The sequence below is a fragment of the Hevea brasiliensis genome, chromosome 5, assembly GCF_030052815.1.
Source record: "Hevea brasiliensis isolate MT/VB/25A 57/8 chromosome 5, ASM3005281v1, whole genome shotgun sequence".
Classification (NCBI taxonomy): Eukaryota; Viridiplantae; Streptophyta; class Magnoliopsida; order Malpighiales; family Euphorbiaceae; genus Hevea; species Hevea brasiliensis.
This window is the reverse complement of record NC_079497.1, coordinates 107,522,580-107,539,051: the sequence shown is the minus strand read 5'-3', so window position 1 is coordinate 107,539,051 and position 16,472 is coordinate 107,522,580. Positions and strand designations below refer to the sequence as shown.

General features: G+C 31.6%; 1 protein-coding gene across 1 annotated transcript; it reads left to right on the top strand.

Moving 5' to 3' along the window:
• The first annotated feature begins 3,349 nt into the window (after positions 1 to 3,349).
• Positions 3,350 to 12,302, top strand: LOC110661192 (DEAD-box ATP-dependent RNA helicase 37). Its single transcript, XM_058147321.1, has 7 exons — positions 3,350 to 3,573; positions 4,041 to 4,940; positions 5,036 to 5,119; positions 9,584 to 9,826; positions 10,560 to 10,727; positions 11,156 to 11,269; positions 11,605 to 12,302. The coding sequence occupies exons 2-7, from the start codon at positions 4,179 to 4,181 to the stop codon at positions 12,088 to 12,090; spliced, it is 1,857 nt and encodes a 618-aa protein (XP_058003304.1). The 5' UTR covers positions 3,350 to 3,573; positions 4,041 to 4,178; the 3' UTR covers positions 12,091 to 12,302.
• Positions 12,303 to 16,472: the final 4,170 nt, after the last annotated feature.

The following is a 16,472-nucleotide window of genomic DNA, read 5'->3' as shown; positions in this document are numbered from 1 at the left end:
TTAATTTCCCTATAGTTTGAGCAACTCTGTATGTCTCTCTTATTTTTAAAAATTGGTACTAAAATACTCTTCCTCCATTCATCAAGCATTTTCTTTGAGTTTATAATCTTATTGAACAATTTAGTTATTCATGCCACTCCCACATCTCTCAAACACTTTCACACTTTAATTGGTATTCCATCGGGTCCACAGACTTTATCCACTTTCGTTCTCTTAAGTGCTTTCTTTACTTCTGAAGATCTAATTCTTCTAGTGTAATTCACATTCTTTTCTATTGCTCTGTAGTTTATATTTACACTATTACCACTTTAACTATTGTTAAATAGATCATCAAAATAATTTCTCCATATTTCTTTAATGTCTTCATCTTTCATCGACACTTTTCCTTCTTTATCCTTAATGCACCTAACTTAATTGAGATTTTGACATTTATTTTCTGTCCTCCTTGCTAATCTATAAATATCTTTATCTCCCTTTTTAGTCCCAAGTTTCTTATATAACTTTTTAAAGGCTTCCGCTCTTGCTTGACTAACGACCTTTTTTTCCTCTTTTTTTGCTATCTTGCATTGTTCATGAGTCTCATTATTATCACACTTAGGTAATTTCTTATACCATTCCCTCTTTCTCTTCACTGCCTTTTGTACTTTCTCATTTCATTGTCATCTCTCTTTTGAGGGTGATCCATGTCTTCTAGACTCTCCAAGTACTTTTCTAACTACTTCTCTAATCTTTGATGTCATCTGTATTCATATATCATTGGTCTCTACATCTAGCTTCCTTCACTTGCTTTACTTCTTTGGACTCCCACCATTTTGTTCGAGCTTCACTTGCTTTACTCATTCCACCACTTTATTTAGAATAGATCATTTGAAAAAAAATAATTCAATTAAATTTTCACACAATCATACTTGAATCTTGTTTCTTTTAATATATATATATTGTTAAAATGAATTAAATTTATGAGAATTGACTAAAAATAAATTAATTGAATTAAATTCTTATAAAATTTTAATTTCCATAGAGTAAATGAATAGTATTTTTTTTTTCTTATTGTTTAAATTATTTTGTTTTCCTCTTATGGCAAATAATAGAAACAAAAACAATGAAAAAGTTTTATTTTTAAAATATTTATCAAACAAAAAAATTCTTATAAATTATTGATATTGCAAATTAAGGTATATTCAACAAAATTCAGAAATATTTTTTGAAGTATATTCAATATCTTTTTCACTTTTTGTTTTTTAACTAAATTTTCTATTTATACCATTTTATCTAAATTATAAAATTAATTACAACTATATTTATAGGTCAAAATTGAAAATAAATATATTTTGTTGCTAAAATTAACAAAAAAAATTATTTTTTATTAATTAATTTATAAATATTAAGAAAATTTATTTTCAATTTTTTGCTTTAGAAATTTACTAATTCGAACATTAAGTTCTATTTTCTTAATTTTTTTGAGAAAAAAGTTATCAGAAAATGAGATTAGTTTTATACAAGTAAACACATTTAAAGTGTTATATGTATATATATGTTTGTTTAAATTAGATACTCTTTTCTATTTAAAAAAAATGGAACAAAATAATTATTTATAAAATTGGATATACTTTGAAACATGAAAGCATTGGCAAAGCAACCTCCAAAAATATACCAATCTTAGAATTGTTACTTTGTTATTACATTTTTTAGAAGGTTTAGATTCGTGCATTTATTATATATACTTTAATTAATTTTATATAAATTTAATAATTATTAGATTAATTCTCATAAGAGATTGAATTTATTTTAGATGTATTATTTATTACTTAATAAAAAATAAACTATTTACTGTTATAAATAGTTTATATGTTAGATAGTAAATAGAAAAATAATTCCCATAAATTTACAATACGAAGGAAAGAAATAGAAATGAAATAAAATATATAGAAATATATATATATATATATATATATATATATATATATATATATATATATAATTCTATCATGTGATTTGGTATATATATATATGAAATAAAATAATTATTTAAATTATAATTAGATGTATTTGTTAGTAAATAAATGTGTCTGTTACAAACGGACATATGTATTATATAAAAATAGTGATAACTATTTGGGAATATGTATAATAAACACAAATAATATACAACACATGTTATAAAAAATAATTTAAGTAAATATTTTAATACATTTTTTATTTTTTTATAAATTAAATATAAATTAAACTCATATATCAATAAAGCATGAGATAAAATAAAATATTATAGTTGACAAATGTAATAAAAAATAAATAAGTCATTTTACTTTACAAATTAGAAGATATATAATCATTATAAATAATTAGGATGATTAACGGGTAAGGTACTCATGAAAATTATTCTACTTAAATGTGAATATGATTAATATTTTTAAGATTTGAATTCATCCTCAATCCAATTAAAATTTATTTTCAATTACTCAAACTAATTATTATTATTAAAAAATTTTTGAACCCATTTAATTTTATATGTTTCAATTAATAATTTACATAAAAATTATAAAATTTAATAATTTTATAATTATTTCAAATATGTTTTGTTTAAATAAAAATATAAAATTTATAAATATTATTATAATAAAAATATATTTTATATTTAATTAAATATTTATATAAATAAATTTAAATAATAAATATCTGCCATATAAAATTTAAATTAAATCTAAATCTGCCACAAATATTATTTTTAGTCACACTTTTAATATTTCATCGAATTGTCATTAAGTCACGTCATTTCGAGCTTGGATTCTTCGATCTAACAAGGTGCTGAACTTTATCACGGGCGAGTTCATCAGTTAATCTTGTAACGCGATCTCCTTATAGTGCGTCAAGCTCGATTGCCCTGGTACAGATTGATTGAATATGAATCACAATCATCAAGTTCGAGTCGATTTAACATCAGATTTAATTTGATAGTGGTTCAATCTTGTGACAAATTATATCAAATATTTTATAATAATTATTTTTAAAAATTTTTACATAAAATATGTTTATTTATTAAATTAATTTAATAAACATTAAATTATTAAAAATGGGAGTAACACATGCGGGTATTTAGCAATCCTTGGCCGCAATTCCGCCTCCATTCGGATGACTCTGCCAAACTATGTTTCTTCTTCTTTCTTCTTTTTTTTGCCTTTTTTTTTTTTTTCTCAATATTAAATTAATAATTAGGAAAAAAAATTAGGTAAAGTGCAATTAGGAAGAGAGAGAAGACTGAAAGTTGGTGAGAAGAGTTAACACCGTTGGCTTAATTCGTACGGACACCGTCCACTTTAGATTTTTCTATATTTCATTTGGTACACACACAAAGATAGACACTGCTACAGAAAAAAAGGCGACAAATGGAAGACTCCGTCATCTATTTTCTTTCTTACGAAATATGAAAAAATAAAAATATATAGACTCTATCTCTCTCTCTCTCTCCCTTTCTATATTTTCTCAAGAAAAAAGCGGTATTTAAGCTTTGTGTCTGATCCCACAGAAAGCTAGGGTTTCTCGCATTTTCAGTTCTAATGAAATTCCACCAATCAGGTTTCTCTTCCTCTCTCTATATCTATCTCTAGCTTCCTTCTCTTTTTCTTTTTTATGGTTTCTACCTAGATTCTGGATTTTAATTTTGCTTCAACTTTTAGCTGCTTTTCTCTTCAGAGGATAATCAAATGTATGCTATCCTCTTCTTTTTGTTCTAATGGAATCTTTGTTGCTAGCTTTTGGTTTGTCTAATCGCATTGTGTTGATTGATTGCTGCTCTTTTTGTTTTGAAGATCTTATCCGATTTCTTTGCTTTTAGATTACTCTACTTTCTTAGATTTTTGCTTTTGATATTTGTTCTTGTGTTCAATCGCGTTTTTTCTTATTACAGTGGCATATTTTTATTTTTTGTTTATTTTTTAAGTAGAATTTTACTTGATTGCATGGGCTATTGTGCTGCACCATTTTGTTATGGGGGCTTCTATTTTTTGCTTTGGCTTGATTTTGCTTGCATTGTGATTATTCAGGTTTTTATCTGGAATTTATGTAGAGCAAAGGGATAAGAGGAGTTTTTGACTTGGGGAGACCCATTTTTGTAATCATTCTTGGTGGATTAGGCTATAGGTTTGTAATTTTGGAAATCAAGATTGTGATTTCTAGAAATTATGAGAACTTCATGGGCAGATTCTGTTGCTAACTCTGCATCTGAGAGTGCAGCCCCTGCTTCCTCTGGTAACAATGGCTTACTGCGTCCTACCCGTTCCACTTATGTTCCTCCTCACCTTCGTAACCAGACACCTTCAACTGATCTTCCTGCTCCACCACCTGCTGTTCAATCACAGGCCAATGATCGTGTAGGTTATGGTGGACCTGCAGGTGGTTCCCGCTGGCCTGGTGGTTCTAGACCAGATTATGGACGTCCAGGATATGGTTCTGGTGGTCGAACTACTGCTGCTGCTGCTGGTGGTTGGAACAATAGAAGTGGTGGATGGGAGCGTGGGAGAGAGCGCGAGGTGAATCCATTTGGCAATGATGATGTTGAAGTGGATGGCGCGTTTACTGAACAAGAAAATACAGGCATTAACTTTGATGCATATGAGGATATTCCTGTGGAGACAAGTGGGGACAATGTGCCGCCGCCTGTGAATACCTTTGCAGAGATAGACTTGGGCGAGGCATTGAATCAGAATATTCGGAGGTGCAAGTATGTGAAGCCAACTCCAGTTCAGCGTAATGCAATCCCAATAATACTTGCAGGGCGTGACTTGATGGCTTGTGCTCAGACAGGGTCAGGGAAGACAGCTGCCTTCTGCTTTCCAATTATTAGTGGAATTATGCGGGAGCAGTATGTACAGAGACCACGTGGGCCAAGGACTGTATACCCACTTGCTCTTATTCTCTCCCCTACAAGGGAGCTCTCATGCCAGGTGTGATTCACGCGAAGCATGTGCATTTCTGGATTAGGCAACCTTATGTGGCTAATCTTTCTTAATTTTTTTTTTCTATTGCAATCTAATTGTAGATACATGATGAAGCCAGAAAATTTTCCTATCAAACTGGTGTCAAGGTGGTGGTTGCTTATGGAGGAGCACCAATCAACCAACAGGTTTAGATCTGTGACATTATTTTCTAGTCTTTGTGATATCTACTTGCACACTGATTTTCTTATTCTCAAATCAATTGTCGTTATAAAAATTTTGTTCTTTCATTAGATTTTGTTCTGGGGAAATTTATCTTTTATTGATCTCTCTCATATTTTACTTTTTATAAAAGAACAAAGATAAGTGAAGAGGGAACTTGTTAAGGTCACAACCAAAATGGTTGATATAAGTTGATTTCTCTTTTATAGATCTTTCAATAGTTTTAAAATTTGTTTTTGTTAATTGAAAAATCTAGTCTAGATTAATTGGGAACATTGGAAAAATTCAAGATAATTTTCTGCAAACTTGGGGTTTGGAGTTGACTAAGATGTGGGATATACCAATGGCGAAGGGAAGTGTCTGTGTGTGTTGGATAAGCCAAAGAAAGGATATTCATTCCAGTTCATTCTTTTTCTGGGTTTGTGAGAAAATGGATTCTTTTCTGTATGTACCTGAACTAAAACATGACTAGAGACGCACAGTTCAAACCATTTTTAATAGATCAAACCAAAGCATGTCCAATTTTTGTGTTCTTTTCTTCCATATTTTTGCATTTATTTGTCAATTAATTATTAATGTTATCAGATATAGATATGCTTCTAAATGATTTGGATATTCAAAGATGCAAGCCATTATGTACTTTTCTTCTTTGTGTCACAAATCTTATGGGTTATAATCAATGTTTTGTACATTCAAAATATTATGGCAGCTATTGCCAGTTGCTCTTCCACTCCACTCCAGCTTTCTTTGCACATTTCCTTGCTTCGAGGCTTCAAGCATGTGCGCACATGTTGTGTTTGTGCAGTTGCATGCATTAATGGTTGTGTGGAAATTTCTGGTTCCCTTTTTCCATATTTTCCTCTCAAGATAGTTCTAGGCTTTATTATGTCGTCCTTTATGTTTCCCTCCCAAATTACACTGAAACAATTCTAGCATTCTGGTGGTCTGTTTGTGTTAAAGTAATTTTTATGAGAATTTAGTAGAACTTGCCATTAGAGTTTGATGAATTCATATGATATTTGGTAGTCAACATTCAGCAGTGGCCTAATCAAACAAATTTTATTATCATTGAGAGGCAACTTCTTTGTCTTCTCTGAGTAAATGAGTTGTATACCATAGTGTGGTGAAAATGTTACATTTGGAAGAGGTAGACATTTAGGAAGCTAGTGGATGGATAGCAAGAACTGTTATAGAGGCTGAGGTGCAGATAAGGTTTGATTGTAAATGAGTTGTATACCATAGTGTGGTGAAAATGTTATATTTGGAAGAGGTAGACATTTAGGAAGCTAGTGGATGGATAGCAAGAACTGTTACAGAGGCTGAGATGCAGATAAGGTTTGATTATCCTGCTTCTAAGATTCCTTTTCATAATTGTCTTGACATTTCGCTCAAAACATGAAACCAACATGCCAGCAGGTTTTGAGCTTTGAATTATGTTACAAGAAAATATAAGGAAACCAGATAGCATAGGGTGGGAACTGGGTAATTTTTGGGGTAAATAAAAAGACCCTGGTATTTAGCCCATAATTTCATCATTTTAATTGTATGCATCATCTTTTCTTTTTTCTTCATAAGAAAGATAAAATGGAATAGATGCCTTCCATTAGATGGCTTAGTGATGAGGAAGGTATTTTCTTTTGTGTTCAAAATGTTGATTTAATTCTTACAGGCTATTGGCCTCATCAAGATAATGATGGATGTGTTAAATTCGGAGAGAGTATTGCTCAAATTACAATTTAATTCATTTTAATTCAGGCTTATATAAATGATTAGATTGCTTTACACATCAAAATGGTTAGTCAAGTTAATATTGTAACCTAAGCACTTATATTTACCCTTTCATCTTTGTATTTTTTCAATGTGAGACAAGTATTCCCAGCACTTTCCCGTCAAGTGTAACCACATAGTTGTCACTTGACAATTAGTTAGTAATAACCTAATACGGGCTCAATTATTCGGCTTTATAAGCCGTTGAAACCCGCAACTCAATCTGGGCTCCGATACATGTAATGAAAATGGATCGGGCTTCACTTCACCTCAAAAGCTAGCTCAAAGATAGTAGATTTGCTCAAGTATCCCAAACCAACATGGGACAACAGGTATCGGAGCCTACCATACTTCGATGTTGGGCTCTCTACAAATGTGTTTGCCTGCAAATTTCACACTCCAGATGTTCATGTTTGGGCGTGAGGGGGGTGTGTTGTCTCACATTGGTTTGGGATACTTGAGCAAACCTTCTCAATTTGAGCTAACTTTTGGGGTAGAGTTAGGCTTGGTCCATGTCCATTTTCATCACAGGATGAATAGTCAATGCAATCAATTATTTGGAGACTGTTTATGTTATTATGTACATTTAGTGCTTTGTTCTTGAGTCTATTAGGTTTGAGATATGGGTGATGGTCTTGGTTGATCAGTAAAGCCTGGAAAAATAAAATAGTAGCTGCTCTTTTCTTTTTTATATGTTCCTTTATTATTGTTATTATTATTATTAATCTTTGATATGTGGTATCAGGTTGACAGTGATTTCTGTTGAGGAAAGTGAATGACAATCCGGCTGGGGAGTTATGTCTAAGATCATTGGCACTAAAGCCCCATTACTATAATTTAAATATCTGCAAACTCTGCCACTAGGGCACCATTAAGAACAAAAATCTGTAAATTGTGTTATTGACTCACATTGTACTCCATAACTCCTTTTATCTACTCCAATGTAGTTATAATTGGAGTCATGGTTTTAAATAATGGCTGTTATGTAACATAATGGCTGTTATTTACATGTTTCAGGGGATACCGTTACAAATACCCCAGTAACTAATGAGTATAAAATTTTGGGGCTGGTAACTGCCACCAAGTAATGGTAACGACTGTCACTAGCCTTTACTTGAAAGGATAACAGACTTAACCATAAACAAGAACCTCATAGAAACTCTTTTTTAGTGGTAATAAGGTTAGTTATTTGCTATCTACTTAGTTATTTTAGTTTTAAATTGATTAATGCTAGTAATATCTAAGAATGATGGATTTAAAGTCTTTATTTGATGTATTTATGCTTATTATTTAGTTGTATTTCTTAGTTTTAGTTATATTTTTAAATATCTATTTATTTCATGAATTTTGCGATTTTTCCAAAAAAAATTTGCATAGAGATAGGCCGTTACTGTTACTTTTTTTTTGGGGGGGGGGGGGGGGGGGGTTTCAAAGCTGTTAGTGTTGTGTTACAAACCTGTCTTCGTTACCCACGACTGTGATTTAAATCCATTGTTAGAGTTTCTAAGTATATAACTGTGACAATTGAAAGCTGTTAGTGTTCTGTTACAAACCTGTCTTCGTTACCCACGACTGTGATTTAAATCCATTGTTAGAGTTTCTAAGTATATAACTGTGACAATTGAGTTATGAGCTAACAAAGGTTTTTTGCTTTTATGGATGTGATGTATTCACATTTTTTAACACAATCTCTGTTAGTTGGGTTTTAATCCTTTTCCCTTTCCCCAGTGCCAAAGCAAAGGAGGAAGAAGAAAATCAATGATAGCAAAGAGAACCATTTGATATTATTTAAAGGACATTCCTGTGTGTGGAAATGTAGAAATTGCAATGTCACGTTGGTTTGCTTATTACAGTGAAAATTTGGTATTTGATGCTGATTTTCATGTTGGTAATAACCTGGCCAAGGGAAAAAAAAGGCTGAAAAGTGAGAACTTTGGAATGGTATTTAAAGAATGATTTGCTGAAACTTGTTTGAAAAATGAGCATGAGTCTTGTATCAATGCTGAATAAAGTCTGGAGAAGCAGCAAACAAGAATGCAACAAGTAATTTTAATCACTAGTTGGCTGTTGGCTTATTGGTTTAATTATTGTCTTGAGAGCTAGAAGATGGTTAAAATTTTGGAGTTCTTCACCTTCTTTGCACGTGTAAAACATATGCAGTGGGCATTAGCAGACGTATATTCAGGACAGAGCTCGAAATAATGTTAATTAGACTTGCCTGTTAATGTTTATCTTGTCCACTGATTTATTGTCAATGTGATACAGAGCCTTTTATGTGTGTGTGTGTGTTTGCTCACATATATGTGTGTGCATTTGTTTGCAATTTTTTGCCTTCGTAGTGAGCCCACTGATGCATTGCTTGGTTTGTGGGCGGGAGGACAATATCAAGTAGATACTTTGAACTTATTTATACTCCCCTGTAAAGAAACTTAACTTACTAGTTTTGAGAGTGATAATGATTATCAGATTACTTGATTTGTTCATATAATATGCACTTTTCTGCTTTTCGTAGTGCTTTTTTCTACTTGCTAGTTGTTTTTTGCATGTATAATGTGATAAAGTATCTTCATAAGCACTTGGGCCCTGCTTTCATTTTCCCTTTGTGAGCAATTGTTGCCTACTTTAATTGTTCACTTACTATTTATTAATTATTACATGTTCAGTTGCGAGAACTTGAAAGAGGGGTTGATGTTCTTGTGGCAACTCCTGGACGGCTGGTGGATTTGCTTGAGAGGGCTAGAGTGTCATTGCAGATGATTAGATATTTGGCACTTGATGAGGCAGATAGGATGCTGGATATGGGTTTTGAGCCTCAGATTAGAAAGATAGTAGAACAAATGGACATGCCTCCACCTGGAAGGAGACAGACAATGCTGTTTAGTGCCACTTTTCCAAAAGAAATACAGGTTTTTGTTTTGGATGCATACTTTATTTTCTGTTGGTTTCCTTTCATTTTCTTATGAACATTTGTTATTGATATCACTGACACTGTTGTCATTGGATGTTATTATTATAAGAAGTTCTTGAGATAGTTATTAAAAGTTTTGATGAAGACAATTTATTTTATTGTTGAAGTTATGCAGAGTATTTTAGAGTGTGCTTCCTTTTGGAAAATTTAAACAGTTTCTATTAAAATAGAGAACTGTTAGGAATTGTGTTTAGCAGTAGAGAAATACACTCTGTATTTTGAGAAAACTAGATTTTCCATAAAGTGGCTTTTCCAAATTTGTCTCTTCAAATTGAATGGAAAGTGGAAAACCGTCTAGTTCATTTTCCATCTCAAAGAAAAAGTTTTCTATTTCATCAGGTACACATTTTGTACATTTTCTTACACAAAAGCGTATTATTAGATGAGATGAAAATTAGAGAAGAAAAATTGAATCCATTTGTCTCGAAGTAAATGCACACTTGACTTCTGGAGTTGTGGTTTTAAATTTGGTTTCACTATCGGATATAGCTTATGGTGTGGATTGGACAGTTGAATGCTTATGTCTGTAGGCTAAGGCAATTGCTCTCTTGTAGGTCTGTAGGCTGTGTAGTCATAGCCATTCTTGTGGTGAAGGCCAATAATTGGGTTTTGTTGAAAAATGGCATCTCAAAATGCAACTAACTGTTTTTGGTAATTTGGCTGCCACGCAGAGACTCGCTTCTGATTTTCTTTCAAATTACATTTTCTTGGCTGTTGGAAGGGTTGGTTCTAGTACTGATTTAATTATTCAAAGAGTTGAATATGTTCATGAGACTGACAAGAGAAGCCATCTCATGGACCTTCTTCATGCACAAAGAGAAACGGAAATTCATGGCAAGGTAATAAATATTATTTGCTGCCTGTGGAAGTTTGATATGGTTTATATGTTCTGTTCTATTGCAGTTGCTGGTGATTTTATCTGTTCATATGAATTAGGAATGCCCTGAGTTATGCCGTTGGCGTCTTTCCAACTTGGTTTAATTACAAATTTAGCTGCTTAAATTTGATTATCTAGGTAAAGCCTTAAATGATAAAATGGCAATAAGACTAGAGGGGGCAAAAAAGAAAATGAGGCAAACAGAGCAACAATTTATCATGAGTGAAAAGTGAGAATAAGACGGAACCATGAGGAATGGAAGGACAGAGTAAACAGTCCAAAAAAAAAAAAAACTAGAGCCATCTGTATTGTGCAGGGTGAATGTTTAAGTGATCCATTTTAATTTATTAGTATTTGCTATATGGTAATTGTTTCATGTTGAATTTGCAGCAATCTTTGACATTAGTTTTTGTGGAGACAAAGAAGGGAGCCGATGCTCTGGAATATTGGTTGTGTGGTAATGGGTTTCCTGCGACAACAATTCATGGTGATAGGACGCAACAGGTGAGTTATTCAGGTTCAGATTTCCTTAAAAGAAAGATGGGAAGATAACACGATGTTCTATATTTTGTTTATCCCTGTAATCAATTGTTGTCAGTGTAGAGTAGTGTTATGATGGTTGGTTGCTAGATTCTTAATATTGCATGAGATGATGGCCAGTATTGTTATGATTTAGGAAAGAAATAGGTGGTATTTACCAATCTTGATGCAAAATTTTCAGTAGAAACTTTCTCTGGGTTATATATTGCAATCCTTTTCTCATGATATGCATTTACGCTTTTTAGCCGTAGCAGTGTCTTGAACCTAATTATTTTTGTTGTTATGGGTTTTGTTTGCAGGAAAGGGAAATGGCACTAAGATCATTCAAAAGTGGCAAGACACCAATTTTAGTAGCAACAGATGTGGCAGCTCGTGGTCTTGACATTCCTCATGTGGCTCATGTAGTAAATTTTGATCTTCCCAATGACATTGACGATTATGTTCACAGGATAGGGCGAACAGGACGAGCAGGAAAAACAGGTCTAGCCACAGCCTTCTTTAATGAGAACAATACTTCGATTGCGAGATCTCTAGCTGATTTAATGCAAGAAGCAAATCAGGAAGTACCTGCTTGGCTCACTCGTTATGCTTCACGGGTTTCCTATAGTGGTGGTAAGAATCGGCGGACTGGGGGTGGCCGATTTGGTGGCCGTGACTTTAGAAGGGAGGGCTCTTTTAATAGAGGCATGGACTATTATGGTGGAGGGAATAGCAGTGGTGGATATGGGGTTCCTGGCGGTTACGGAGGGGGATATGGTCCGGGTGTGGCAAGCGCCTGGGATTAGTTTCCCACATTAAAGTCGATTCAAATTCTCTTGTTTTCTCACGAGTATATAATTTTTTTTTCACCTTTAGAATCAAGGAACAAAATTTTAATACTCCATTGTTCTTGATTTGTTTTTCATTCGGTTCTAAATGTTGAAAGTTGTATGGTGTTCCATACTTTTGTCGCGTTACCCAAATATTGAAACTAACCAAAGTATGCTTTAGATGTTAATGAGCGATCAAACCTTAAACCAAAACCACCTTTGGGTTATTAATTGTGTTTGTAAGTTGCAATTTCTTGCCCTCTGAAGCCCTTTGAAATGGTTAGCAGTTTTTAACATAAGAATTTTCCCCATTGAATGTGTTCGCCATTAGCCTCATTTATGACCCGAGCTTTTAGGATTTTTGCCCCATTCTACACAAATTATGTAATAAAATTAAATTCAATTTTAATTGTAGAAATTCATTCATTTTATTTCAATTGATTTGGTGGTCGAAATTATTTTTCATGTGGAAGGAGCATAATTATAACCATTCTCATCGAGAGAAATTCTAGCTTACATGCAGAGCATTAAAATTTAATACTCTTTATAGATATATAATTATAATTATTTTTTAAATTAAAGAAAAATAAATCCCACAACTTATAAGAGAGGAAACATGTACTTTAAAAGCATGTAATAATCTTTCGTTATGGATTAAAATCATTATTAGACAAACGAAAAGTTACAACGATGATGAAGGGTTTTCCCTCCGATTAACCTCTGATCATCAAGTTAGTGTAGTGATTGAAATTATTAAAATGGAAATATATGTAGAAATACAGAAAGCAGGATTTTAGATACCAAATTATAGATCAAGAGTCCTTACTTGAGTTTGTCGTTTCTATTATTTACAATTGCTTCGTGTGTTATGGTGAGTGAGACAAGTGTCGCCTTTCTGTGAATGAGGCATTGCTAACCAAGTATATTTAATTACTAGAGAATTGCTTGTAATTCTGCACATGGTTTAGTAATTTTAATTTATATACTTTTAATTTTCATATATATAAAAAAATACTATTTTAAATTTATTGTTAATTATTTTTTATTTTATTTTTATTATTTTTTTATACTAAACATTTATCTCTCAAATATTTTATGAAGAACTAATAATAAAATTACTAAAAAAATATAGCAATATAATAGCCTATAAAAATGTAGATTAAAAATATGAAATAATTAACGATTGGTTAAATCAAATAATTATTTTCATCATTTTAAGATATTAAAATTTTTTATATCCTCTTAATATATTAAAGAAATATAATATATTTAAATATTATTTTTATTTAGTAATATTAATATTATTCTAAAAAATAATATTAATAATATGAAAAGTATTAAAGTAGTGCAATAAAAAACAAATGAAAACAAAATTATATGTATATAACATATAAAATTATAGGTATATGGAATAAATATATGTTAATAGATAGTAACTAACTTAATAATAATGACTATTTATTATGAGCATTAAAAGAGCAGTCATCAAATAATTTGTAACTTACGTGTGTGTGTGTGTATATATAATTGGAGAATAACTGATGTTTACTTAATCCTAATTTAAAGTAATTGAATAGTCAATTAATAAAGAAATTTAATGAAATTAAATTAATTATATTTTATAAATAAATTATCACTTGACATAATTTCATAAGTTTATATATATATATATAACAATAAATTTTTCTAAACAATAATAAAAATAATATAACATAGTTTATATTAACTAAAGTAATGATATTAATCATTTATTAATTGTATTATAAAATATATAAAGAAAATATTGTAAAATTTAATATTAATACAAACGTAAACAAAATATTAAATAAATATCATTAAAGGAGAGAGGGTAAAACTTTTAAATACTCCATGTAACATTTTCTTAGAATGCCACTGTTAGAAAAATTACACTACATGACAAGCTCTTGAAAGTGTTTTGCTTACTTTAAATGGATAGATAGATAGATAGATATGATTAATGGTAGCCTCTAATACGTTTAGGATTACTAATATTGTTTGTGATTTTCGAGTTGACAAACGATTCTTGTATAACCTGCACTAAGAGGAGACGTGAGGTTGGTGGCCTAGGCAAGGCCACTCGAGTGCTCAAATAAGTAAATACTTAAAGAATAAAGCAAGTACTGAAAGTATGAAGGAAATAGATTGCGTACCTTGAAATCTTGAGTTAGCCATTATCATGATTTCTATTTATAAGGCAAGGAAACAATGCTTTTCCACCGTACTTGAAATCTTGCCAACTCATATCTAATTATTTCCCTCCATATATTGTGGAAACCTAGCACATTATTAGGTGACTTTCTTGGCGGAGATATAGTGTATCCCAATAACTTATATTTGATTTCTAAGATAATTCTTCTTAAACCTTGTCCGAATATCTTATACTTTATTCAAACACTGTGTACCTTGTCTGAATACCTTATTTGATTACCCTAAACGATGAATCTGAATTCAACCTAATCCTGGCGGATTTAAGCTCTCCGAAGACTTACTTGGACTTTTGAAACATACTATATCAATTACTTATGGAGTGTCGTCATTGGGTAATGTAATAATGATATCTTATTATACAATGTGGATGCTTCATTTACTATGGGGTTTCTTGAGAAGAGCCATATATACTTTGCGTCACATTCATAATTAATATATTTTCAATCTCATGACTTGGCATAAGTCAAATTCAGGATTAGTAAGTTATATTATATTTCTTTGGCAATGAGCCCTTCATCTATCAAGGCGGTTTTGGGCAGTTTTGGCATTGCAATTCAATCTTCAAGTCTTTGATCAAATCGAGATATTCGATACTCATACAGGTCAGTGAATTATGACACATGTCAACTTCTTATATATCAATTAATTTTAGCCCTTACCATTTGTCCCCCACGAAGTTCGATTTGACAGATGAACCTTTAGAGAGTTACAATCATATCTTCTAATTGGGAGCCTGGTAAGAGCTCGAATACAATTGACAATGCCAAGGTGAAAAATCAACAGTAAGGATGGAATTCCATCAAATCATTAGATTTATTATAAGTAAGACTGCAAGAGATTGATTATAGATTTTAGATTTTTTAAAATTTGATTTTCAAATTTCTCTCAAAAAAGACAATGGGTGTTCATTGAAAAATAGCTGAAGAAGAAATAGAGGAGGAGGAGTTACTCGTGTGTGTGTGTGCGCGTGCGTGTGTGTGTGTTTGTGTGTGTTTTAGAGAATAAGAGAACACATAGCTAGAGAGAATAGATTGAGGAACTTCAACAATAGTCATTGGGATTCAAACTCAAAATGGAGTGCATCAAAAGTTGAATCCTCAACCACTGACTCCATTCTTCATAAGCTATTTGCATCTTATTTAGAATAATTAAGTGCAAATTAAACTGAAAATTTTTATTTATTGATTAATTGCTCGATGATAATAATTAATGACATTCCCAGACACACATACATTGAGTATTTGTGCCAACATTAACACATTCAGCAGATCTTCTATGCAGAAATTTGCACAATTTCTGACAATTTCCCAAATCACACCCTTTGTCTCCAGGAAGAGGTGGTAGTATACTTCTACATATTTCAGCTTCTGCTTGGTACACCATTAACCCACCTGCATTACATAAATTACAATTTCATTATTCTTAAATCTTAACAAATTACCTTGATTAATTAAGGAGATCACAAATAAACAAACCTGCGAATACAAGGAGAAGGACCAAGACATGCTTGAAGGGAAGCACAACCATCTCTATAAGTTACTAGCTAGCCACACAAGGATGTGAACAAACTTGCTTAGAAAGAATTGAGAAAAATGGTAACTGCTATTCTTCTCCAAAAAAGGGAATACAGAGTATGTGTCTTTATATACAAGTCTAGCACACATGTTGTGCATGTGAAAATAAGAGAGACAAAATAAGTTGTAACAGCTGTAAGACAACTTATATGACAAGCCTCCTATTTAATCCAGCTCAGCAATCTTCTACAGGATGACTCTTGCATAGGTCTATATATATGGTTAAAATAATTAAGTAAATAATAACCCTTTTAAGGTATATATTGAAAATGGCCAAATTAAGCTTTCTTTGCTTTTTTGGATTTGCTATATGTTTCCAAATACCTTCATCCATTCATGGCATGTGCTTTACTTGAGATTTAGGTGTCAAGATTTTCTTTGATATGATTTTAAAGTGGTATTAAATGGTTTTACAAATAATTAGGTATTTAAATTAAATAAATTAATTTTTAAAATATGCATAAATTAGTTCAGAACATGTTTATCACATATATCTATATCTATTTATACATATAAAGCAAGTTTTTTTTTTTTTTTTTCTGATGTTGCTACGTC